General features: G+C 33.0%; 1 protein-coding gene across 5 annotated transcripts in view; it reads right to left on the bottom strand.

Annotated features, from left to right (window-relative positions):
* Positions 1 to 15,050: 15,050 nt before the first annotated feature.
* GRIK2 (glutamate ionotropic receptor kainate type subunit 2) overlaps positions 15,051 to 26,521 on the bottom strand; it is a 630,583-nt gene continuing 619,112 nt past the window's right edge. For 2 of the 5 annotated variants that reach the window (XM_029223766.1, XM_029223763.1), the window contains 2 exons: positions 17,912 to 18,046; positions 15,416 to 15,580 (listed from right to left, as the gene is read on the bottom strand). In XM_029223766.1, coding sequence (XP_029079599.1) covers positions 17,927 to 18,046 — 120 coding nt within the window. In that variant the 3' untranslated portion in view covers positions 15,416 to 15,580; positions 17,912 to 17,926. Of the gene's footprint in view, positions 15,581 to 17,911; positions 18,047 to 19,566; positions 19,654 to 26,521 lie in introns of all 5 variants that reach the window. The other 3 variants (XM_029223765.1, XM_029223767.1, XM_029223762.1) reach the window with 2 other exon arrangements.

Here is a 26,521-nt window from a genome sequence, read left to right as displayed (position 1 = left end):
TCACTTCTGAAAAAAATATTCAGCTTCCCATGTAGGTTTTCTCAAAGGGTAGACAGTACCCGACAAACCAAGATACATTTCAGTTACACTTATAACTTTTCATTCAGGTTAAAACATAAGTATATTGTCATTTTGGGGTAATGCCGATCAGCACAATAAGCATGCACATCTAGAAAAAGCATGGCTGCTGGAGGTGGTATGCTAGAGTGGAGAGCCAGATACAGAGCCCCGGCCTAGACAATGATAGTTCTAATACCAGAAGTTCTCTGCAGCTGACATTGGCAGAGGCAGTGAAAGAGATCCAATTTAGTTTTATTGTTTGTTTGTTTGTTTTTGTTTTGTTGTTTTTGCGGTATGTGGGCCTCTCACTATTGTGGCCTCTCCCGTTGCGGAGCACAGGCTCCAGACATGCAGGCCCAGAGGCCATGGCTCACGGGCCCAGCCGCTCCACAGCATGTGGGATCTTCCCGGACCGGGGCACGAACCCGTGTCCCCTGCATCGGCAGGCGGACTCTCAACCACTGTGCCACCAGGGAAGCCCTCCAATTTAGTTTTATTAGATCTGATAAAAGAAGACAATCAAAGCCAGGCAAATCAGATGCCTAAGCAAAACCTAAAGTGAAGAAATATATAATTTTATACTAAAGTCAAATAAGATTCAATAAATAACTTGGGAGAAAAATTTTAACTAATGAGGACCCACTGTATAGCACAAGGAACTATTGTCAATACTCTGTAATGGCCTATATGGGAGAAGAATCTAAAAAAAAGTGGATATATGTATATGTATAACTGATTCACTTTGCTATAGAGCAGAAACTAACACAACATTTTATTTTTATTTTTTAACATCTTTATTGCAGTATAATTGCTTTACAATGGTGTGTTAGTTTCTGCTGTATAACAAAGTGAATCAGCTATACATATACATACATCCCCACAACTCCTCCCTCTTACGTCTCCCTCCCACCTTCCCTCTCCCACCCCTCTAGTAACACAACATTTTAAATCAACTTTACTCTAATAAAAATGTTTTAAAAAGCTAAAATAAAAATTTCCTTTCTTATTCTAAAGTTGCCCTGTGCAGCAAAGTCACCACTAGCCACCTGTTACTACTTACACATAAGTTTAACATAACTAAAATTAAATAAAATTCAATTTTATCAATTGTAGATTTCAGTGCTCAATAACCACATGTGGCTAGCGGCTACTGTACTGCATAGTGCAGATCTAGGGCATTGCGATCATTACAGAGAGCTCTACTGGACGATGCTGCTCCAAATGATGGTGTCAAACATTTGTAGGATAGTATAGCAACTTGCATTTGCAAGGATATGTAACCCAGGTTTAAAGGTACAGCTTCTAAAAAGACAATTCTATGGAGATCAACAACTCTAATTCAGATGAAATAAAAGTTCAGACTTTCAAAACTTGTGACTAGATTTTGGACTGCGATGAAAACATCAAGGTCTTGTGGAAACACACAGTTGTCTTTTCTCATTGGTGTCTCTAAAATTCCAACAGATATGAGTGTATTTCTGTTAGTCATTCATGGATTCATTCATTCATTCAAAAAATGTTGAGTATAAGAGACATTTGTTGGACACTATGGAAGAAGGTCAAAATACAAAGAACGCAGAGATACAGACAGTTGCTATAAGAATCTCATTGCCGAAAAGTGGAGATACGCCATTAGTGCTATAATGGAAATAGTTCTAGCTGATTTCAAAAAGGTGATTCTGTCAGAAATTTTGAGAGTTATTTAAGGCAAGATAAAACTGGGGACAAGAAAATAAGTTAATGTACCAAGTCTGAAATAAGGCAATAGTAGAGGTAATGAAAAGAGGATAAATTCAAAAATAGTCAAGAGGACAGTTGTCTACAAGTTCCTTAGAGATTGGGGCTAACTCTTAATATGTTAGTTCACGTATATTTATATCACTAAATAATCACTTCTGGAATGAAAAGATACTCAGGAGGAGAACTTAATACAATTTATAGTAGAAGTCAATATAATTGAGTATAGGGGGGTAATGGAGAATGAGGTGTGAAAAATAACTCTCGCAAATCCGTTCCATCCTGTGTTCTCTTATCCTATTGTAAGACACAATTCTCCATGCTGTTGTCAAGCCAGAAACCTGGGAGTCATCTCTGATTCCTCCCTTACCTTTTCTCCACAAGCATTTATATCTTTTGACTCTAATTTCTTAATTTCTCTCAAAATTGTTCAAATTTTGTCATCCTTACAGGGATTACAACCATCAATTTCTTTTCATTGTTGTTTTGTGGTTTTTTTTTAAAGACTCCAAATCTAGGTTCCTCCTCAAACGAATTCTCATCCTGCCACAGAGGATGGCATTCCTTTAGGGTCTTTCCTTCCTCCCCTGATGTATTCACAACCTGAAAGGTAACCTTTGGACCCTAGTTAAGCTTTCACAGTTTTCTGAATGAGGTGTACTCTTGTTCCTCTTTTCTATCTTTAAACTTATCCCTCTACTGGCAATGCTTCTCACACCACACCACATACTTTGCCACATAGGTTCCAACAGGCAGCTTACGCACAAACTCCTGAGGAGGCTTTCCCCGTCCATCTTTCCCGGTCTTCCATCTGGATTAGGTGCATTCTCCACAAGGTCATAATATCCTGTGAAAGAGCACTTTTCACAAAGGATTTTGACCTGTTTATTGTAATATATTTGACTTAGGTTTTTCTGCATCTTGTAGAATGCTTAGCAGTGACTCTAATCAGGATGTGAAATACAGAGAGAGGAGTTTGGGGAAAATCTATAGATGCCCAATTGGTTACACAGAGGTGTCTGGCAATCAGAGAATTATTCTAGGCTTGATATAAATCTGAGAGTCACTGAAATCTAGTTAGCAATATAAGCAATGGGGTTGTAGTAAATATCCATGAAGAATACGTTGAGAAAGACAAGAAGAAAGGCAGAGTCTCTAGATTTCTTGATTTCCCTTTCAGTCCATAGTTCAATATTAAAAGCTAAATGAAAGACTCACTGGTAACCCATGCCTTCTCCCATCTTTCTGTCTGATTCTGTTACTAGCTTAGAATATTAATGACATTTTCATATTATATTTTCTTGATACTATTAATAATTTAATTTTCAACTTGACTCTCCTAACATTTCAGTATAATCAGATCACCAGAACAGTCTTCTCTGCCACCCTCCATTCTTTGCCAATAGATTTTTGACTATTTATTAGTGCCTTGTTATTTTCTTGAGATGCACTGTTCACTTTTTTTTCAACAAATATTTATTGGAAATCTAAGCCTTGAAATTTTTCCACAGACACAAAAACAAATTATGTGAAAGAGAACAGGACATTGCCTCCCAGCTGCCTATTGAATAATCAAGAAGGATTTGTTCTACTAATAGGCATAAGATTTTTTTTCCTTCCTTTCTTACTGGGAAAATCAGCAAAGTAAGTCTTTGTGTATGTGGATCCATGCATTTTCAACATTTTGTTTTAAGGTGACAGGCTCATGCACACCCCTAAGTGTTATTTGGGTGCTCTTCCTGGAAACACAATTGTCAAAATTGTCTTTGAAAAACTCAAATTTGCACACATAACTTCTCTAGTCAAACACTTTTAGTATTTCTGACTGTACTAAACATATAGAATTCTTTATATGAGCATCAAAGCCTCTAATAAGGCAGTCTATGGTTAAATGCCAGTCTTACTCTCATGTCATTCTTTTCCTTGCTCACCGTGCTTTGGTTACACTAGTCTTTTATTTTCCCTGCCTCAGTGTTTTCGCACATGCTATTCCTTTTTTTTAAACTAATTAATTTTATTTTTTTGTTTTTTAATTTATTTATTTAAAATTTTTTTATTTTATATTGAAGTATAGTTGATTTACAGTGTTGTGACACATGCTCTTTCTTGAGTGATCCTTCCCTAGAACTTTCAGCTTCTCTCTCTTTCCTTATTCAATTCCAATTTTCACAGTTTAACCTAAAATTTAATTTACTCAGAGACAATCTTTATGTTCTGTACTCACTATACTGGGTAATTGGTTTAATGTGTAACAGTGTATTGATCTGTGTAATTATTTGTGCAATGTTTGCCTACCCATTATACCACAAGCTCTTTCAGAAAAATCCAGTCTCCTTGTTAACTGCTGAATCTTTAGTTAATGGTATAATATCTGTCTTACAAGAGTTTTTGAGGAAACTTTGTGGAATTAACATGCTTCAAGTTATTTTCTTTAGAAGGAATTTAATCATAAATCATGATCTACAGACTCTCAACTAGCCTTAACAGAAATATTACTGACACATGTGACAAATAGGATTTACTTCAGAAAGGACTGAATAATTAATTAACAACACCACAAGCATGGCAATGTAGAAGCTAATCCCTAAAACATATCATTATGCACCTGAAACTATTATAAATGAATTATGTATATCAGTTCTGTGTCTGTTGCCACTATGATCACAAGAATTTCTTTAATTCTATTTTTAGACTCTTTTACTGAAATTTAGCTAACCTTAAAACTAATTTGCTTAAATTTTTTCAGGCTATAAAATATAAATTAAAATTGTTTCTGAAAGAAAATTTTATATATCACAAATAATTGAACACCTACTATGTGAAAGACACTATGCTAAGTCCTAGAAGACTTCAAAAAGAGATCTTAGATACATTTCTACTCGTAAGTTAGACCATGAAAAATAAGTAGAAACTTTTGTAGGGAGAGAATGAGATAAGAAACTTTCAGGTACAGCAAGTGTAGAAAATGAGAAAATTTACGGCAAAATTATTAATCAGTTATTGGGTATGTTTGGAATATAGAATTTTGGGGTACACCAAGGAAAATGAAGGTAAAAGACAGTTTAGAATCAGTTTATATGAGTTCAAAATGTCTCTAAATGTCATATCAAAAAGCTACTATTTATATTGTAGGTAACAGAGAAAACAATGAAAGACTATTTTGCTCTTTTCAGCAAACAAATGATTTATTAGGTCTATTTTGTAAAAAAATATAACACAACAAAAAAACTCTATTGGGGGTGTGAGGAGTGGAAAAATACTGGCAACGAAAAATCTAGGTAGAAAGTACTTGCACTGGAACAGCAAAATGTAATAAGGATCCGGCCTCTGTGTGCCATGTATAAAGAATCCAAAATATCTGAGGGCATTTACTTGTTTACTTTTGTACCTCCTCCACAAAGTCTGTCCCAGGGACAGGCTATAGTTCGTATACTATATCTTTGTAACTTGAAGATCAACAGTCTTTGAAATGTAAGTGGAGATCTAGACAAGTGCTGAGGGGAAAGGGAGATTTTTAGGTGGAGATTATTTAAGCAGCAATTTGGAAAGACTGAGGCAAAATGAGTAATGCCAAATAGGTTGGAAACATTTCCTTTAAAGTCAGGAATAAACAAAGATGTCTACTGCTACCTATTATATTCAACATTGTATTAGAGGTCATAGCTCCATAAGACAAGAAAAAACTTAAAAACAAAAGAGGAAGACATTCATTATTTGCATATCATGTGGCTGTTTACATAGAAACTCCAAAACAACCTAGACTCAAATATATAGAAATAAAAGGAGAATTTAGCAAGGTGATTGAATATAAGATATACTGAATATAAGATATATATATGTATACATGTATACATATATATGCATTTCTATGTACAAGTAACATACAGTATAAAAACAGCATTTTTAAATAGACAACATTTACAATAGCTACAAAAACTATAAATTACCTAGGAATAAATAAAATAAATATGTGAGAACTATAAGCAAAGAATAGTAAAGGACATTAAAGAAGACAAATAAGTGTCTATGAGTAAGAAATAAATTCTTTCCAAATGGATACAAAGATTTGACTCATTATGATTAAAATTCCAACAGTTTGTGTGTGTGTGTGTGTGTGTGTGTGTGTGTGTGTGTGACCTGAATGGTTGACTTTGAAATTTAGGTGATGTAACAAGATATTTCTCAAGACAAAGAATAAGAAATTATTAAATATAAAACCCAGAAACAGACCCATGCATATAGGAAAACTTAATATGTTCCACATGTGGCATAGGACACCACTGAGAGAAGATACCATTTAACAAATTGAGGGGGGAAATAGTTATACAGATGGGGGGGAAATAATGTACACATTTGAATTTAACTAAAATTATAAAGTAAAACTTTGAAATTTTTAGAAAAACACATAGATGAATACCACTGTTATCACTAAAGAAAACGTTTCTTATACAGGGTTCCAAAAGTGCTAACAAAAAAGTAACACAATGATAACTTGGGCAACATTAAGATTAGCAACCTCTGTTTATCAAACAGCCTTTAAGGGAAGTGAAAAATACATAGGTAACACATGGGGAAGAGCCGTTTGCAGAAAATAATATCAAGTAACAGATTAGATAATATCACTAGAATATAGGCTTCTAGAAATCATTAAGAAAAATAATTCAATCGAAACCTTAGTAAAAGACCTGAGTAGACATTTCAAGGAATGTGAAACACATGTAGCTAATACACATAAGGGAAGATAAAAATTGTACTAGTCAAGAGGGAAATGCAAATCAAGACCACAATGACATTTGACACATTTGATAAGCAAAATTTTTTTTAAAAAATCTGACAAAATCCAAGAGTTTGAGAGGGAATGGATTATCAGTTTCTCTTACATATTAAGATGAAGATGCTGATTGGTACGGTGGCTTTGGCAGTGTTGTAGAGCAGAACATTGACATACCCTGAGGCTCAGAGTATATATAACCAAGAAGAATTTTAACACATTAGTGCCAGGAGACATATACAAAAATATACATACTAGCACGATGTACAGCTTAAAAAAGAAAAAAAAAATTCTAATACCCACTATCTGGACAACAAATAAATAAATTATAGTAGGTGCAGTCAATAAATATTATACAGTTAAAAATGATGAACAAGAGCGCTCAGGAGAAAAACAAACCTTAGTAATATAAATTTCAGTTTAAAAAGGAAGTTTCAGAAGACATTCTGGATTGTTACATTTGTTCTCTCTCTTTCTATCCATCTGTCCCCCAGGAAATTTACACTTCCACTCTGTATTGACTGAATAGTGCCTAAGAACATTGGAGTCATTCTGCCTGAGTTTGACGACTGCAATACTTTAAAAATTGATTTCAGTTCTCCTGTCAGTGGTTTCCTTGTCTGTAAGATGATAATAATGTTAGCCCTAGCCCATAGGGTTACTCAGAGAATCGGAGGAGGTAATTCATATAAAGTACTCATTACACATTATGGCACAAAAATTGTTAGCAATCTTTATACTGATTATTGAATTCCTCATGAAACTATGTGAATTTTTGTCTACTAAATATTTTGAACCTGTCTCTGTTGATATTCACTGCTACCAATTGGGTTTAATCTAAACTAACATAGCATCTTACCCAGACTACTTACTGATATGACCTCTTCACTAATCTCGTATAACCGCTCTGTTACCTATTTAAACCATGCTCCAAATTGAAGGCTGAGTGTTCTTTACAAAATGCAGATCTTATCCAACAATCTTGCTTCTGCTTAAGAGATTTAAATGGCTTACATTGCTCTTTGGATAAAGATCAAATCATTGAGGTCACTTGTATTACCTTGCCAAAGTCCGGCTCTGAGCTATATTTTAAATGTATCTCCATTACATATCCCCATGCCTTCTTTGTGCTCCATCAACACTGGCTGCCTATCAGTTCCTCAAGAACATGCCATACTCCCTCTTATCACACGACTCTTACAGGTACTTTGTCACAGGCTTGTGAAACTTTTTACTGAGTATCTGCTTCTCATCCTTTATATCTCAGTGCAATCATCACTTCCTCTGGTAAGTCTACCCCAATTTTCTAGTCTAAGTAAGGTTCTTTTATTATAGGCTCTCATAAAACACCATACCTTTCCTTCCCATCACCTGTGTGAAAGAGAGTCAACTGCATTTTTTGGTAAACTTTTGGACAAGAGCTAAATATTTGAGATTTGTCTATTTCACCCCATTTCAACAAGAATGTTCTCAGTGTTCCAAAGTCAATTGTGAGGTAAATGTTCACTTCTACCATGAAAGGAAAGCAAGAAACTTTGAAACAAAAATTAAAAAAAAGGAGCACTGATAGAATATTTTCTTGTACCTAGGTGAGGACAAAGGAAAAAAGAATCAACACAAATGGCAATAGTTTAGGTCAGAGAAAAACTTAGGTAAAGTTATGGTATCATATTTTGCATATAATGGGAAATCGCCACCCTGAGTAACAGGATGGCAGTAATGCTCTAACAGCAGAGTTGACATTTCAGTTTATGTTCTCCACACCTGGAAGAATCCTACCCTGTGCCACGGTTTGAAGTAATAGACATTACGTAGTCCTGGGAGGAACACACAAACCAATAATATGTTTCATTACACCAGTAAGTGCTTCTCTGTGCATCCTTTATAAATATAATCCAATTTTTCACATTTTCAACTAAAACTGCACTACTTGAGATTAAGTGGGTGAGGTCTCATCATTCATCTGAATCTGAAAGAAAGGAGCACTTCTTGGTGACAGCCCTTTTCAGTTTGTATTTATGCATTTAGCACATTTAATTAAATTCAGCCTCCTCTTCTAGACTTTAAATTATCACAACAAGCACCATGTCTCTTTTTGATCATATTGCACACTCAGGATCTAACACAAAACTTAGTTTATAATGTAGGTTCACTGATTTTTAAATATAGACAAATGGGTGCATGCTTATTCTTGATGGCGGGGCACAGAGTAACAGGCCAATTCTAATCAAGGTGTCTGGGTTTTTAAAGAATGAGGAAGAATATTTTGGGAATCAAAGGAATGGTTATATAAGACAGGTCTTTGTCTATAACTAAATGAAAGGTATTCTGAAAAGAAATTGCCAACTGCTTCCTCTTTTGTTGAATTTCAAGACAAATATTGTCATAAGGGAAAATCCAGGTTTCCATTAGGGAAAAATATAAGAAATGTAAAGAAAAACAGTAAGATATGGGAGAATCTGATAAAAAGAAAACGGTAGTGGTAGATGGCAAACAGGTGGTAAATGAACAAAATAGGGAGTGAACAGAACAAGGTAGGGTTTAGTGGGTTGGGGTGAGAGACCAGAAATACCGGGAGGGCAGAGATTGCAATTTGTTCCCCCCAATTTTTCATACATTTTTTAGTAATAGAACACCTGATTTTTAGGGGGCATATGGCTGCCCAAATTAAAGTCTACATTTCCTGTTCTACCTTAGAGCTAAGTGTAGCCATATCATTATTTCTGACCAACATAATGTGCAACTTGTGGTATGTGTCCTTACAAGGAAGGAGCAAGACCCTTTTAATTTCTTTTTGTTCTTCCTCCTGGTGGAAATGTGATTATAGTGGCTGGAGCTATGGCATTTATCCTAAACTATATGAAAACCTTAGATTAGGAGCTGAGATACAAGATACATGTTAAAAAATAACTTAAAATATTATAGAAGGAGCATGTGTGTAGTGTGTCTTTTATTTCCCCTTTTAACATGAATTTTGTCCAAGGTGAGGGGGATTTATGATTTTAGATTTTTCAGTGTATATATCAAATCCAATGATATTGGATTAGATATTAAACTCTACATATTGACCTTAAGCTTAACTGGGCTGGTAATTGAGAGTGTTATATTTTTGATGGTATAATATTATAGAAATCTCTAGTTGAAATGTAGGAAAACAGCTACTCTTCTTTGTAAAGAGGCAGGAATATACTTGTTTAATTTTTTTTTTTAATTACACTCATAATAAATGTGAAGGCAAGGTACAGTGTAAGGCAGTCCATTAAAGAGGATTCTTAAAATCTTACAGTTCATCGTGGTTCACTAAGAAAGTGTTCCTTATCTACATTATAACACATACGTCTTGAGCTTTACAAAATGAAGTTGGAATGTTTTGAATTAGACCTAAGCCCTTAGGGTATAAATTACATTGGATTCCAGATTTAGCATTATTTGACAGGCACTGAAATCTTCCCCATTTCAAAAATATTCTTGGGCTCCATTTTGTGAAATTCTTTTTTATTGTGAAAGTATCCCCTTTACATACCGAGTTAGAAAAAATATTTGGTAAGAAGTCATTGACAATATTACATTCTTTACAATTATAAAAGCAAGGTCTGTTCTGTCTCTACTCTATTAGAACCAGAGTAGTTCTAGTTTTTATTTGCCTCCTATGCTGGATTTCTGCATAATATTTTCTTTAGAGACAGGGTTCTTGTTCCAGATAAGAGTGAAGGATTGAATGCATGCATCAAATTTTGCTCCCTACTCAACCATAAAAATTATAGTAGAGAGGTGTTTGTTGTTGTTGTTGTTTTAAATGTATAAAACTCCAAGAATAAGAACAAGAGAGGTGAAAATTTCAACAAAATTTTTGGAAGGAGAAAGCACATGAACAAATGATAGTTAACCAAGCAGATTGGAAAAAATAGAATTCCAAGTGGTCAGTGTGAAAAGCTGAGAACCAATCAGATTATACCACAGAAGCCTCCAAGGCACAGGACCCAGCTGTGCAATATGCCTTAATAACCAATAGTGTAGGAGAAAGAACACAACAAGGAGGTGTGAAAAGTTGAGAACCAATCAAATTATATCACAGAACCTTCCAAGGCACAAGACCCAGCTGTGCAATATGCCTTAATAACTAATAGTGTAGGAGAAAGAATACAACAAGGAGGACCTATTGAATGTAGTTTGAAAACAGTGGATCCCTGTATTCTCCTCCCTCTTCTCACCCCTCTGAGGCTGTTCTTCACCCCTCATCAAAGTGATAAGGAATTATTCTCAAAAGAGAAAAAATGAAGGACTCCAGACTAGAAGATGCCAGGTCCAGTTGAAAGCCTGACTGCTAAATTTTAAACAGGGTGATTAAGTGACCTTAGTCATTCTGAATGCAGAATGCAGAGATCTCAAGAGCTCTTAACCTATGATTAGCAGAACATTGGCAGTCAGGGCCTTAATCTCCAGGCAGAAAATTAAAAGATACTCTTCTGGGGAATCAAAGGAAAGATCCAAAGATAGGGGCATTTTGAAGGATTCAACAACAAATAGTCCCTCTAGACTAATCTATGGTAAAGCTCTAATTAGGTAAATATTCTCCCCTACTGTGCTGTGCACATAGAGCTTCCAAATCAGATTTTAGTCCCCTTTTCTTAATCATTAACAGGTTGCTCAGAATTAACAAGTATCTGAAGAAAACCTCTAATATGGAAGATAGAAATCCAAACAAGCACATAGGAAAATACAATGGGGAGAAAACTGAGGTCTTTTCAGGGAGAAAGAAATGTCTTAAGATTACTATTAATGTCTTCAGAGATATAAGAGAAATTATTACATTCATAAAACAAGAACTCATAGAAATTAAAATAATTTGGCAGAAATGAAAAACTCAATACAATACTTGGAATATAAAGATGACAGAAATGAGAAATAGGAAAGCAAAGGTAATAAATGTAGACTCAGCAGTTTGGTAGCTCCAGTATCTCAGGATGCTGGGGACAAGCAGAAGATCAAACAAACCTAAGAGAGAATTTAAAAAAAAAAAATTCACATACCAAGAATTGGAGATCTGAATGGCTTCACGTTTGTACAGCGTGAATTAGAAGTAAGAAAACAATGAAAAAATGCTTTCAAATTTATCTAAGAAAATTATTTTCAATTTAGAATTCTACACCCAGCAAAACTAATAATTATTTATGAGAGTGGAATAAAAGCAGTTTTACACATGAAATAGCTCAAAAAGTTGACCTCTTGGGTAATCCTTCTTTAGAAGTCACCAAAATTAGAGATAAACCTAGAAAAGGGAGAACATCTGTTAAAGGCAACAGGGGATCCTACATGGTAGAGAGACTAAGGGGACCCTCAAATGGCAAGAATCTCACAATAATGATTGTGCTGCAGACACAAAGGGCCACTCTCGTGGACTCAAACTGAGCAATAGGACTCAAATTGCAGATACACTCAGGACGGTCATGACCAGATTCTCACTGCCATTTACCATCTTTTAAACTGAGGACAAAATTCCTAGGTGAGCCTGGCCCATATTATTTTTTTCCTGCTCTGTTTCCTGAAACAGCTGGGCACTCTCTTCTCTCTATTAAAGTATTCTGCTTAAATTTACACCTCAGAGTTGGAGGTGAGTGACAGTAAGCCTAGTTTCAGAATATATAGAATAGCCCACTCCCAGTGACAAACAATTCTTGGTGCACACTACAGCCAGATGCCATGATTCTCTTGTACATGTGCATTGTATATGATTTGCTATATGCAAATTTCATAATAAACAAACATTAAAAAGCATTGTGCTAAAATACTTTAAAATCATTAGTGTTTAGTACATATACTCATTCAGTAATAACAAGGAACTTATTCTTAAAAATATGTAACTGAATTGCAAAATATTTGAAAGATTTTAATTAATAAAATGTCCTTATCCATTTTACATATTTGTAAAATAGAATCTATCCCCTTGCTGCTCCCATAATGGTTAGGGTTATTCTTGTAAATGTGTGGATATATCTCCTTGGTATTCTCATAGTTGTTAGGGTTACTTAGCTGTGAAATACAATGAATATAAATCCTTGATACTTTCATCTGGTTAGGGTTATTTAATTGTGGCATGTGTAAATATACCCCCTCGGTGTTCCATACTGGCTAGAGTTATTTATTTATGGTATATGTGTCTCCACTGATTACCTGGAGTCATCAGGTTACATTGTCGACTAGAATAGGCATTCTCTTCCTCTTCCTTTTATAATTTGAGTGTTAGATACTGGAGAATAATCTTACTCCAATATATTGCCTTTCCAGAGAGAGGAGACATTCTTTTACTGGTTGAAATTATTTTGAAAGTAATCAAGATTTTATTAAAATTAAGAATAGTACTTCATATACACATAAGCACCCAATGAGTAGGGCAGTATCTGTTTTGGCAATAATGCAGGAACCTTTTAGGAAGTGGATAAAAGTTAAATATTACACATCATTTATATGTTCTAAACTACCTTTGGAGTTAAAATACAACAGGTTTTTTAATACTTTTTGAAATTTGTTAACTTAATACTTAAATTATCAAATCATACCAAAGATCTAAATAGTTATTTCCTGACTATTTAAAAATAATTAAAGTTGTCATTTTCTGCCAATTATTAAGGTTGTTTAATATAATGAAGAACTGCATTTAGAATTTCTTTAAAATCTGATTAGAATCTGATTGAGGAAAAGCTTAATATTGATCAAAATCTAAACATTTTTATAAGCTATGTTATTTGAGGTTATTTACCACTAAAAAAAAAAAAAAAACAAAAAAAAACAATGCTCAGATTTGTAATAGTGACTTATATAACTCCCTAAAGTTAAATTTTGGGACAGAATGAAGTTTTTTGTGTTTTTTTTTAAACTTATTGTTGATATTGAGCCTATCTTTTCCTCTCCCTTCATTGAATTATATTATCAATGCACAATTAATTCTTAAATTGGACATCAGTTGAACTTCAAATATAATATCAGCAGTCACTATACAGTCTTACACAACCCTATTGACATAGTCAGTATCCACTCACAGAAGAGGTAAGATCATGACTATAGCCTCTAGAACTGCTAGTTTTCTCATTTGAACTGCACTAAGCCTGAAGATTACATTTCATATCCCAGTCCAGCTTTTCTTACATCTGAATAGCTCATGGCCTGAGCTTTTTTCTTCTTTTCTCCAGGTAGTTGGGAAGTGGCCATCCTTGATGACCTGGAAGTATTCAGGAAGTATACTTCCCTTCATGCAAGGAGCATATTGTGTATTCCTTTACCCATACAAGAGAAAAATGAAAGTCAAAGATGAAAGTAAAATGGACATAATTTTAATGATTTTTTTAAATTTTGTGCATTGGATTCAAACAGCAAACTGTGTGCACTCAACTGTTATCACAATGTTGTCAAGAGTTCTGTGTCTTTTACCATTTTACACACAATTGTTCGTTACAGTATGTTATCAGCCTCGTGGAAACCAGGGGTGTGGCATGGTAAGCAGTGGTGGTAGTGCACCTAGCTTTTATATTATCTAACTTGAAAATATTTCTCTTCTATGATTCCTTTTTTTCTTGATAAAAATAGTTTTCACCAAACGTTGGTGGTGCACACGCACTACCATTCATGCTTGACATCACACCCCTGACAGGAACGCATGTTCTTATTTTGTTGATAAAAAGTATTACAAAAATTTCCATACAAAAACTATTTTCATAGAAATCTTGCATTTCCACAAATAAACCTGAACATTTTTTTGAAAAAAACTGCTCAAGAATTTTGTTCATTTAACATTGTGACTGTATTGATAAATGCAGTCCACGTCAAAGTTCACCACACGTACTTTTCTTTAGATGACCAGTCCCCTTTATCCTTTCACTGAGATCTGCCCAGGCTCCATCAAGTTCATTTATAGCAGGAAGGAGGGTTTGGATTAACATATCTGAATGTTAGAATGAAAGCTTCAGTCTTCCACAGAACTATCAACACTCAGCCCTCTTTTACAACTTAAGACAAAGATTGCAAAACATCATCCTTTTTGATTCAGAATCTCTGAACCAACTGTTGTTTTTTTTCTCGGTGCGGGAGTGGGGAAAGGGTGTCTGGGGAATAGGTAGGGATTTGATAGAGTTACATGTTAAATCTCCTGCCATGGTGAATATAAGAGAAAACATTATTTCCTTGGTAATTGACATTTCTATCTCAATCAGTGACACAGACTGTCGAAAAAACAAAAAGAAAGAAAGAAAAACACTGATGAAGATCTGCTTCATATTCCACTTGCCATGAAAGTCAGATTTGTTTTGCATTACATTTTTATCACATCTTATAAACACGTATTGTCAATTCAGATGATCGTTATACTGAGTAGTTGGGGGCTAGTAACATCACTACCCTCTTATCTGGATGTTCAGAAGACTGTATTGTTTCTTGCAACACTACAGTTTTTGCTGATTCCAAGTATTTTTATTCTTAATCATTTTTTTACCTCGTTACCCTTGGGGCAATTATGCTCCATCTCCTGGCAACAGTTGGGCCTCAAAAGGAACCTGTAATTTCTTACTGAACTGCATTTGAAACCAGCCACAAATGCGTATGTAACATTCACTCAGAAGAAGGGAGGAACCCATGATAAACAGTTTAACCCCGTGTAACTTGGTTCTCCATGATGCCTGTAACTCAAGTCTGATCACTGCAACTGCTTAGATCACAGAGTCTCTAGTTCATAGACACAGCGGCATGAGGTAACTCATTTTATTTTGCACAGGTTGCATATTTCCACAGGAAACATTCTCGCTAAATTGTTTGGAAAAACAGACGACAGTTTGTGCTTGGGTGTTTGGCCTCCCAGCTTTATGCCATGGTTTCTTTACCTGGCAACCTTCTGTCGTTAAATGTGTGCATGTTGATAACTTCTTCTGTTTTCACAATAACTGGGGCCTGTGGCTTGTGTTTTAACCGACGCTGGCACTTCAGGGACATCCTCAATTCCTCTACCATGGCACTACAGAAGGACCTCTACAGAATAACGCAGAAAACAAAATATTACAAAACAGATCAATGGCAACGGTCCTGAAACAATATTAAAATCATTCTCAAAGACTTGTCAACATAGCAGATTTGAAGTTTTGAAAAACTCCATTATGAAAATTATAACAAATTATTACAATTTTAACATACAAATCATGATAATTAAAATATTTTATCAGAGTGGGCAAGTTTAAAGAAAATCTCCACCTGATAGTGAAGTGAACTGCCAACTAGGAATGCATACATTACATATATGTTGAATAAGATTTTCAGATATAAAATTAACATTATAAGATATAAATCGACCTTAAAATTTAAATATAAGCACATATACACAAATTGGTTACCAGAAATCCATTTTTGCTATTTTAAAATATTAGAAAAGAATGAATTGGTTTTTAGATCACAACATGAGATATGAAAATTTTCTTTAAACGTGGATTCTTCATCGTGCATTTCATAACAGAACAACAATAGTACTCACACATTTAGACATAAAATATGGAAAATAATTTCTGCTATTCATTGTATCATTTTGTGATTCTGCCTGTAAAACTATCGATGATGATTACAAACACGTATGAGCTAATCATGAAATGACATTGTATCACATTAAAAATCCATGCACACATATTAACTTCTTTGTCACCATCAGCTTGATAACTGAGAGCTGATAAATAATTTATTCCATGAAGAAAAAAATGACCCTATACGTAATTTTTTTCTAAATTCCTGTTTTATTGGCAATAGATTTGCCAGAAATTCTGTATATCTGGGGCTCATTATTACACACTCCTCAAATTCCTATTACAGAGTCAAAACGTGAAACAAAAATTTGTTAGTCTCCCTCCCCAGCTAATTGAGATACGTGTGTTAGGTACATATAAATCAGATTCATGAACCAGTTTCACATTGTTGTTGACATTCAGATGGTCTAAGACTTAGACTCTTTCTGTGCAAGAACTAAAAATGTGGACAACAACTAAAAATGTGGACAAGTATGAAAAATTTACAAAATTCCAAAAAGTGATATGGAAACATAATGAAATAAACCTAATTAAATATACATGTGAAGACTTAGTTTTTTGCTTTTGGTATTGCTTCTTTGTTGTTTATCAGCTCAGGCTAATTCCAAAATAATACAGGATAAAAATATTTAATACCATATACATGCCTTATATTTAAAAAAAATACTTTGTATACATCACCTCTGTGACACAAACTAATACTGAATTAAGGTGGGCATCTGTACAACAGAGAAAACGGATTCAGAGAAAAGATAAGTCACTTTCTGCAGCTCACACCTACACCTCCAGCAAGATATTCTGATACCAAATTTTGTGATTTTGACACTGCCCTAATAACTTCTTGTACATTCCTGGCTATATTCTCATTTTTCTTTTATGGATTCTTGAACAGTTTCCTTAGTGATCTTCCCACCTCTATGTCTAGGCCATTCTCAAAAAGCTCGCCATTATCAGATAATCTACTGTTTTAAACACCGGTTATTAATAGTATTTTGTTTGTCCAAGAAACAGGTGAAATCCAATTCTCCTCTTTTTTCTATCATGACCTCTCTGAGTCAGCTCTACCTCATCTCTCCCCCCAACCTTTTCCTTTTTTCTCTACACACTCTCTTCTCTTTGGACCTCCAAGTTTTTTCTACTTTGCTTCTCCTTGCTCCTAGCAGAGTTCCTTCATCTTTCACATCAATCCAGCTTTATCCCTTACCTCCAGACATGACTCAAATTTTAACTTATTCAGGAATCACTTTCCAATTGATCAGGCTCATTATTTTCACTCAATTCAGTATTTTTCATTCATTATCATATTTCTCTGTCTGGCCTCTAGGTGTATGCATCCCTCTCACTGAATTGTAAAGAGCAGAGATTAAGTGCTCATGGCACTGACTTGTACACACATGTTCTTTAAATGTCGACTGAATTAACAATAGCCATACATGACCCTAACATTTTAATTATTTTTTAACGTTTCTAATTCAATTGCTTAAAAAAAGCTTAAAAAGGTTTTTCTTCAGAAGCTTAGTAAAATGCGTTGTGTACAAGTGATCTAATTAATCAGATAAAGCTTTAATAACATTAAATTAGTAAAAATATTAATTTATTAGTACTTGTAATGGGAGATGATTATGTGCTACACATGAATTCCCCATTAACTATGGAGTTATTTCTATGCGTTATTTATTATGTGTTAAATAATACAGTTCCGAAATCCATGAATTCTACTTCTATTAAAGGATCTATATGACACCTGACAGCCAGTATAGGGACACAGTGTTCCTTGTTGCTTAATACCTACTATTAGATGTACTTATTAAGAACATGATGATAATGATGATGAAGATGGTGATGATGACAACACTGTAGAAATGGAAAAATCTGACTCCAAAAGAGGGAGGAATACATAGTCTTGAGGTAACTTAGTCTTGGTTCTCTGTTGAAACATTTAACAGAATAATTGATTAGGTAATGTAACAAGGTCAGAACTTGATGCCATCGACACTTTAAAATGTTATAGGACATGGCTAATGCTGAATTGTTTGAAATAAGCCTTCATTTAAAACACATAAATTTTCTAAATGTTAAATAATTTATAACACTGTCTTTGGCAAGCTGAATTTTTAGACATTTTGATTATACTAATTTAAAAAAGTGATAGAATAGAAATATTGTTTTGTCCATAGTAAGACAGTGATCTAAACAACTGATTTTCTTAGAAAAAAAAATCTTATAAATATACATACCCATTCAGCTATGAAATGACTCAATTTTATTTCCAGTAAGTTAAAAAGTAAACTGTATTAGTATCCTATACTTAACTTCAGACTACAAATAAAGACATTTAAACTCTTTTAAGCAATTTTATGTAATGTAAATTTTATAATGCTGATTAACATAAAACATAGGTAAAATCCCTGCCCCAAAGATCACAATACTTTTATCTTTTATAATTTAAACTTATCTTAAGTAAATAATATTTACAAATTTAGAAGCTATGAAAATTATAAACATGTAACCCCACCATTACTATTTTAGGCTTTCTCTATTTTACAAAGCCATTAGAAAGTGAAAATTTTAATCAAGAAACCTTTAAGCAATCAGTAGCCTTGATTATATAATGTCATTCATCACTTTTGTTAATTTTTTCTCTGAATAAGCTGAATTTTGCCAGTTCTTTTTTGATCTATCAATGTAAGTTTACCTAAAAAATAGTTTTATCTTAGGTTCTAATAAAGTCACCATAAGACAATAGGTTCTTTTCTCACCTGTATAATATTTCTAATCCTTCACAAAACTATGAAAACCTTTAGATTTGAGCAAGAGTTTGGAATCAACATGACAAATTTTAAAAATTAATGATACCATAAAGTACAGTTCACTTGTGGCATTAGGGCAAATACATATTCTTTTCTCTTTTTAAAGCTTTAGAATGTAAATTCCATATCTTGATCTATGTAAGAATCTAAAGTTGAAACTGTAGAGATGATTGTGAAATATAGTTGTTTCCCTGTGTTGTATGTTGCCAAAAAATTACTGTCTGATTTTTAAAGTTCTAACTTGTTGTCATTTGATAGAGACAAATTATCTTTCCTACTTCATATCATGATCAGAATTTTTTAAATGTCTTTTTTACTGAACTATGAAATAAGGTTTTGAAAAACCCAAATGCGCTTGACAGGAAATTTCCTGGGTTATAATGAAGAAGAAAGAAGATGAGGAGGAGGGAGAAGGGGAAGAAGAAAGAATAAAAGAGAGAGAGGGAGAGAGAGGAAGGAAGGAAGGGAGGGAGGGAGAGAAAGAAAACCACCATGCTTTTCAAATTACTTCTTAGAGATAGAAACACACGAATTGTGTCATTAAATAAAGTTTCTTAGGGTGAAAACAACAACAAAAATGTTTCTGCACAATATAACAGACTACAAAAAGAAAAAAGAAAGGTGCAAAGATACTAACCATTATTAAAAACCTCTTTTAGTAAGTTTCAAAAGTTTACTAAACAGTGTCTGGATGGTAGGGTGGCACTAACCAAATAGAAGATTCCTGAAAATGAAAATTTAAATCTTTGAGCTGTTAGCATGTATAATTGCATTTAAATTATTAAACTCATTATAAAATTCACTATATTTAATGAGGCAACCTGTATTTACACATCTCTAATTGAAACAATGAAGGTCTGGAAATCTTAAAAATATGAATTTGGCTATATATACATTGCCTTTTAAACAAGCTATTTTCTTTTTTAATTTTAAGTATAAGAAAACACATAAATAGTCTGCAGATAAATGTTCTCAAGAATATCATTCTTGGTGTAATAGAATAATTTATTCTTAATAGCTTAAGTTTCTAATTTATAGATATGTTTATATGATAACATGATGTGACAGCACTTTGAGAAGTACATAAATTGTTTTAATATTAGAAATCTAGTTGTAAACATGCTCCATGTTGAACACTGATATATTTAAATTTCATTTTTAAGTTAAAACCTTTATATTTAGCAGTGTCTTTTTTTAAAAGAACAGCCACTGATGAAAAATAACCAGTTTAATTTTTTTAACTTTGAAGCTCATCACTTTCATGTTGAATATATAGTCATTTATCAATTGAAAGAGAAATAATCATAAATATTACATGCTACTATCAGCTCTCTATTTAGTATATATTTTTTAAGGAGGAAACTGTTTTATACATCTTGCTGTCCTATTCTTTGATGGTATAAAATTAACTAAATGATATTCCAATATTCATTCAGAATAATTTCCAACCATTTTTGCATACAGTTTCTATTTGAAGCCCTATTAAAACATCTTTAAGCTGCTTCTAACAGATTTTGTGGTGCAATGTCCTAATATGTACTAGCGTATATCAACCAAACTGTTTTGTTTTGTTTGTCATTTAAATTATTTAACTGATTACGGATACCTCGTTCATTCTCAGACATTTTCTAATTAATTTCTGACGCTGTAGGCCATTTGACCAAGAATTCCAGATCACATGTAGTAGAGACAAGTTCAAACAGTCACTGTAATTAATCCCTGCAGAAAATTATTCCACATTAGATAATAATTAAATTAACTAAATAATAACTAAAAGGAAATAAAAAGTATATTTGATGTAATATGCAATATTTTATATAAATGTTGGTGCATTGAATGAGGAAGATAAATGTCATTTAACATGGCCCGTTCCTTTTGATTTGTACTCTTTAATTGGCAGTCTTTTAAAAATATCAAATAGCTAATGCTATACATCAGAAGTATGAATTTATCTAAGGCTATATGAATGTAACAGTGAAGCAATGAGAGATGAAAAATGACTAGTTAAGACACTCATGTCAAAAATATATTTATATAGCAACTTTGATCTTGACATTCAGTTTTAGAGCAGCTCTCTTTTAAAAGAATTATATTATTTAGATAAGCTGTGCAGTCAGACAGGTATGCATATAACTGGTAACCGAGCTAAAAGAGGAACACTATTCTCTTGACTTCCATTCTGTAAGTGTGTTATTATATTAGCCTGCCTCATTAGCAGTGATTTGAATTTCAGCTGAGGCTTCTACCTGGACTCTCCTCTTAATAAATGGTAATTTTTTGAACACTAAATAATAAATCAGAAAAAAAATTATGGGGCTAAATTATTTTTTCTCAATAGATAAAATGACAAAGCATCCTACTCTTTAGCCTGGATTATTTTACAATGATAAACATAACCAAAGATTAAAATATTCTCAGAAACCTTAACTCTTACAGAAACAGTTACTGAATATCATTATAGTGCATTTTGCAAATACAATGAGATGGAGAAAAACAGGGCGTCATTACACATTTTCACACTTTCCCTACTTGAGCCAGAAATATCAATATATAAGGTCTGACAAGCTTCAATACCACTTTAGTTGATACAGCTGTGAAATCAATTTTAAGAAAAAGCAGTGTTAATCATCATATTCTTGCTAGCAGTCATAATAATAACAATTTTTCAACCAAGTATATAACATCCAAATAACTAATGCTTAATTCCAGGAGAGCTCTCTTTCCTTTAAAGTACAGCAGTTAAAATATCACAGCTTTAGAAATAAAAATGATAATTATATTATAACAACAGCTGCTTATTATATGCCAGACACATGCAAAAAACTATGTATATAAACTAGATTAATTTCCAAAACATTTTCATTTGTGGTGTATTTGTAACCCATTCATTTATTTATTTTAAAAGATTTATAGAAAAAGTTAAGTAATTTTATCCAAGGTTGAACATACTTGAAGAATGATCCCAAGTCTTTTTTATTTCAAAACTCATGCTTAATGTCCAGGAAAATGAAATGACTATACAGGGCTCATGATCAAAGCCCATGATCTGTCTATCTAATTCAAACTCCTACTGCACACATTTTGTCAACACAACATCAGAGAGAAAAACTGTCAAGAAAAATAGTTAACTATTCTACCTCCACTTTGTGTAGTGTGATATAGTGTAAATAGAGTTAGTCTAGGCATCTTTGACCTTGGGAAACACACTTGACACTTGAGATACTTATCCTCATCTGCACAATATGGATAATAATCTTTGCATAGTTCTCAGAGTAACTTCGTACTCAAATGAGATATTACACTTCAGAAATTCTAAAGCCAGTTATGAAAATCAGCTAAAATCTTATTTTAAAACATTATTTATGGGCATAAAAAGAGGATGAGTTATAAATGAATGACTTAAAAATCCTTTTGCTGATTTGCAACTACTTGCAATTATTTAGTGAGTAAAATGAAGATTAGCATCTCATTTTGAAGTATGATTTTATATTTATATGTAAAATCATTTTTAAGACCCATCCAGTTAGTCCATATGTAGGTTATTAGTGGAAATTGAGAGATACTCTGCTCTCAGAGAAAGGCAGTAACATAAAAACAATACAAAATGCACTATTTGTCCAAAGTTTATTTGCAACTTTTAACTTCTAAATATCAGAATGCTTCATAGCTAAATTTTATTATATTAAAAATGTACTCAGCATGAACCAAAATGTTCATTGCAGCTCTATTTACAATAGCCAGGACATGGAAGCAACCTAAGTGTCCATCAACAGATGAATGGATAAAGAAGATGTGGCACATATATACAATGGAATATTACTCAGCCATAAAAAGAAATGAAATTGAGTTATTTGTAGTGAGGTGGATGGACCTAGAGTCTGTCATACAGAATGAAGTAAGTCAGAAAGAGAAAAACAAATACTGTATGCTAACACATATATATGGAATCTAAGAAAAAAAGAAAAGGTCATGAAGAACCTAGGGGCAAGACGGGAATAAAGACACAGACCTACTAGAGAACGGACTAGGGGATATGGGGAAGGGGAGGGGTGGGCTGTGACGGAGTGAGAGAGTGGCATGGACATATATGCACTACCAAGCGTAGAGTGGATGGCTGGTGGGAGGCAGCCGCGTGGCACAGGGAGATCAACTCGGTGCTTTGTGACCACCTGAAGGGGTGGAGACGTGGGAGGGAGGAGATGTGGGAGCATATGTTTATGTATGGCTGATTCACTTTGTTGTAGAGCAGAGGCTAGCACACCATTGTAAGACAATTATACTCCAATAAAGATGTTAAAAAAAAAAGTACTCATAACTTTAACTTCTGAACAGCTAAATGCAGTTAAAATTCTATACATTAAATTAAAATTCCATATATTAAATAAAAATCCCATATATGAAAAGCACAAATATACTGTGGTTTGTAAATAGGCATTATTTGGAAAATGTAAATATTGGAATAAAATCTTTACTGACGATTTATGACAATGTTTGCATTCCTATATCTTATCCAATAAATGATTTCTTTTACAAAGCATTACTCCTGTTAGAACTAATTCTGGAAGCAATTTCTGCATAAGGATCTGTGAAGAACTTCTTTTCATTCTTCTGGTTCCATGAAATACAGATTCAGCCAGCTTTGAAAAGTGTTTTCCTTGTGAATAATCTTTCACCCAGAATCTCTAGTCTTGCAGGGTTTTTTTTTTAACATCTTTATTGGAGTATAGTTGCTTTCCAATGGTGTGTTAGTTTCTGCTTTATAACAAAGTGAATCAGCTATACATATACATATATCCCCATATCCCCTCCCTCTTGCATCTCCCTCCCACCCTCCCTGTCCCACCCCTCTAGGGGGTCACAAAGCACCAAGCTGATCTCCCTGTGCTATGCGGCTGCTTCCCACTAGCTATCTGTTTTACATTTGGTAGTGTATATAAGTCCATGCAACTCTCTCACTTCATCCCAGCTTACCTTTCCCCCTCCCCGTGTCCTCAAGTCCATTTTCTATGTCTGGTTCTTTATTTCTGTCCTTCCCCTAGGTTCTTCATAACCTTTTTTTTTTTTTAGATTCCATATATAAGTGTCCATTGACAGATGAATGGATAAAGAAGATGTGGCACATATATACAGTGGAATACTACTCAGCTATAAAAAGAAACGAAATTGAGTTATTTGTAGTGAGGTGGATGGACCTAGAGTCTGTCATACAGAGGGAAGTAAGTCTTGCAGGTTTAAACTAAGCCACTCTGATTTTCTTCTTATTCCTCAGACTGCATTGTTTCATTTATTTGTTCTTCTACTGTGAGTTACAACTGCCTTTTACATTTGTTATTCAACTATACACTGAAGAATATTCCATGTGTCCTCAAATTTTTTTTTTAGTTTTCAGTGATGGGAAATTATTGTATTATTTAGAGATTATCTTTGATAAGATTTACCAGTGTTCTATAATGCAAACAAGTATGTAGACTACAATGGACTATATCCTGAAAAACAACCATACTAAGTAGTTCTTAAAATGTACTTCAATCATCTTAGAGGGACGTTAGAACAAAAAATATGTATCCAAGACAGGACACATAGCTTAGAAATTCAATATCTGAGCAATAATTTTTATATTTTTATTTCTCAGACATATTTACTACATTTTGTTTATACTTAAGTAATAAGAAAGGGATATTTTGTCATTAAGTTTTTCATATCAAGAAACTCAAAGATTCATGTTCAACCTGATGTTCAAGAAGAAACAATTTGTACAGGCAAATCCATTTTCAATTACATGGAAAAGAAAATATTTCTATATACATATCAGATAAAAACAAAAGATCCAACTATGTAAATTATATTGCTACTTTTGTTGGAAATCAAGAGGGCAGAATTATTTATACCTTTTAAAAGAGGACATATTCAAATATGTAAGAAGTGATGAATAATTCCAAAAAATTAATAAACCATAATTATGCCATAAAATATTTTTATAAAAATTAAAATTATTACAATCATTTATAACTCATGCTTACAAAACCAATGTATAATCATAAAGATGATATATTACCAGAGAAAATAAAATTCTGTATATTAAGCAGCTTTTTTTCAGTTATAAGTAAGATTTACAAGGTGAACACAGGACTTTTCAAACAAATCCATGTAACCTCAAATGCTCTAATTGCCTAAGATGTGCAGAAGTTTCTTGGATTGCTTACTGAATAAACCTTAAGTAGTAATATTTTTAAAATCAGGGAAAAGTTAAGGCACAAAGAAAATCAATTAGAAAATCCACATGTTGGTTAGATACTTTTTCAGATACATTCAGAAAAGAAAAACATTTTGAGTATCTTTCCAAATGGTCAGGTTATACTGTGAAAACCATCAAAAAATAAATACCTATTTAATTTACAAGTCTGAATAAATGAAAAGCAATATATCCTTGATGCATTAATATTTGCATCAAAATTAAAACCATTAAGTATTTTAAAAATTGTAATACACCATCTTGTGGTTATTGGAAAGGAATGCAATTTACAATTTTGGGATTTTTATAAGGTCTACATATTTCAGCATTATCTTCTGTTTTCAGTTTTAACCTACCCTCATTTAAAAATATTACATTCTTATGCTACTCTTAGTTATCAAAAAACTTGGAAATATAACAACATTATAGTCATTAAGACCTATTTGTTCCATTAATATTTTACAAAATATGTGCTGTAAGAGACATTTTATTTTCATCTTTAAATAATAATAATTATCACTAATTTTATCATCATCATCATCACTGGAGTTAAGACTTGACATGGTAATATATTAGTTATTCATAAATTTTAAACAAAAACCTCATTTTCAACTAGACTGTGTGTATATTTTATCTGCCTGCCTATTCAGATAAAAATAGAAAATTTAATTTGCTCTTTTACAAAATACTAGAATATTATAAATTAAAGAAAGAAAAAAGAAATGGAGAAAGAGAAGGGAAAAGAGATGATAAAGTATTTTGGGGCTGGAGTCGTGAATAATATATCCTGCTTTCCTCCAACACGTAAATACAATTAATTTCATGTTTGGTTCTCAATAAATAATCGTTGAGTAAATGAATAATTTTTGAAATGTTTACTTTGTTTTTAAAATTTTAAAAATTTCAGTTAAAGACACAATTATAAGTATAAACTGTGAATTTCTGCTATGTTTTCATGCAGATCTTATAAGAAAATCTAGGAATATTTCACAGCTAATTTTAATAAATTAAGTAAGGTATTAAACAAACCATATAGCCCAACAAAATAAAATATTTTTCTCAGGAAAAATGAAAGAGAATTGAGCCCAAGAACCTAATTTATCACAGTAAATAAAATGGATCACTTCTAATAAACCCATTATTATTTACTTTATAAACATAGTTCTTTTGAATTGTATGGAAAAACAGTTCTTTTTTATTCTTTATGGTAGACTTTTCTAGATAAGTTACTGGAATCAACTTCATTATTTAATAGAAAGAGAGAGAGAGAAAGAGAGAAAAGGAAGGAAGGAAGGGAGGAAGGGAAAGAAGAAAGAAAGAAAGAAAGAAAGAAAGAAAGAAAGAAAGAAAGAAAGAAAGA

Source organism: Monodon monoceros, unplaced genomic scaffold, assembly GCF_005190385.1.
Source record: "Monodon monoceros isolate NGI ecotype Baffin Bay Population unplaced genomic scaffold, NGI_Narwhal_1 Super_Scaffold_15, whole genome shotgun sequence".
In the NCBI taxonomy this organism is placed as follows: Eukaryota; Metazoa; Chordata; class Mammalia; order Artiodactyla; family Monodontidae; genus Monodon; species Monodon monoceros.
This window is presented reverse-complemented; position numbering and strand designations above follow the sequence as displayed.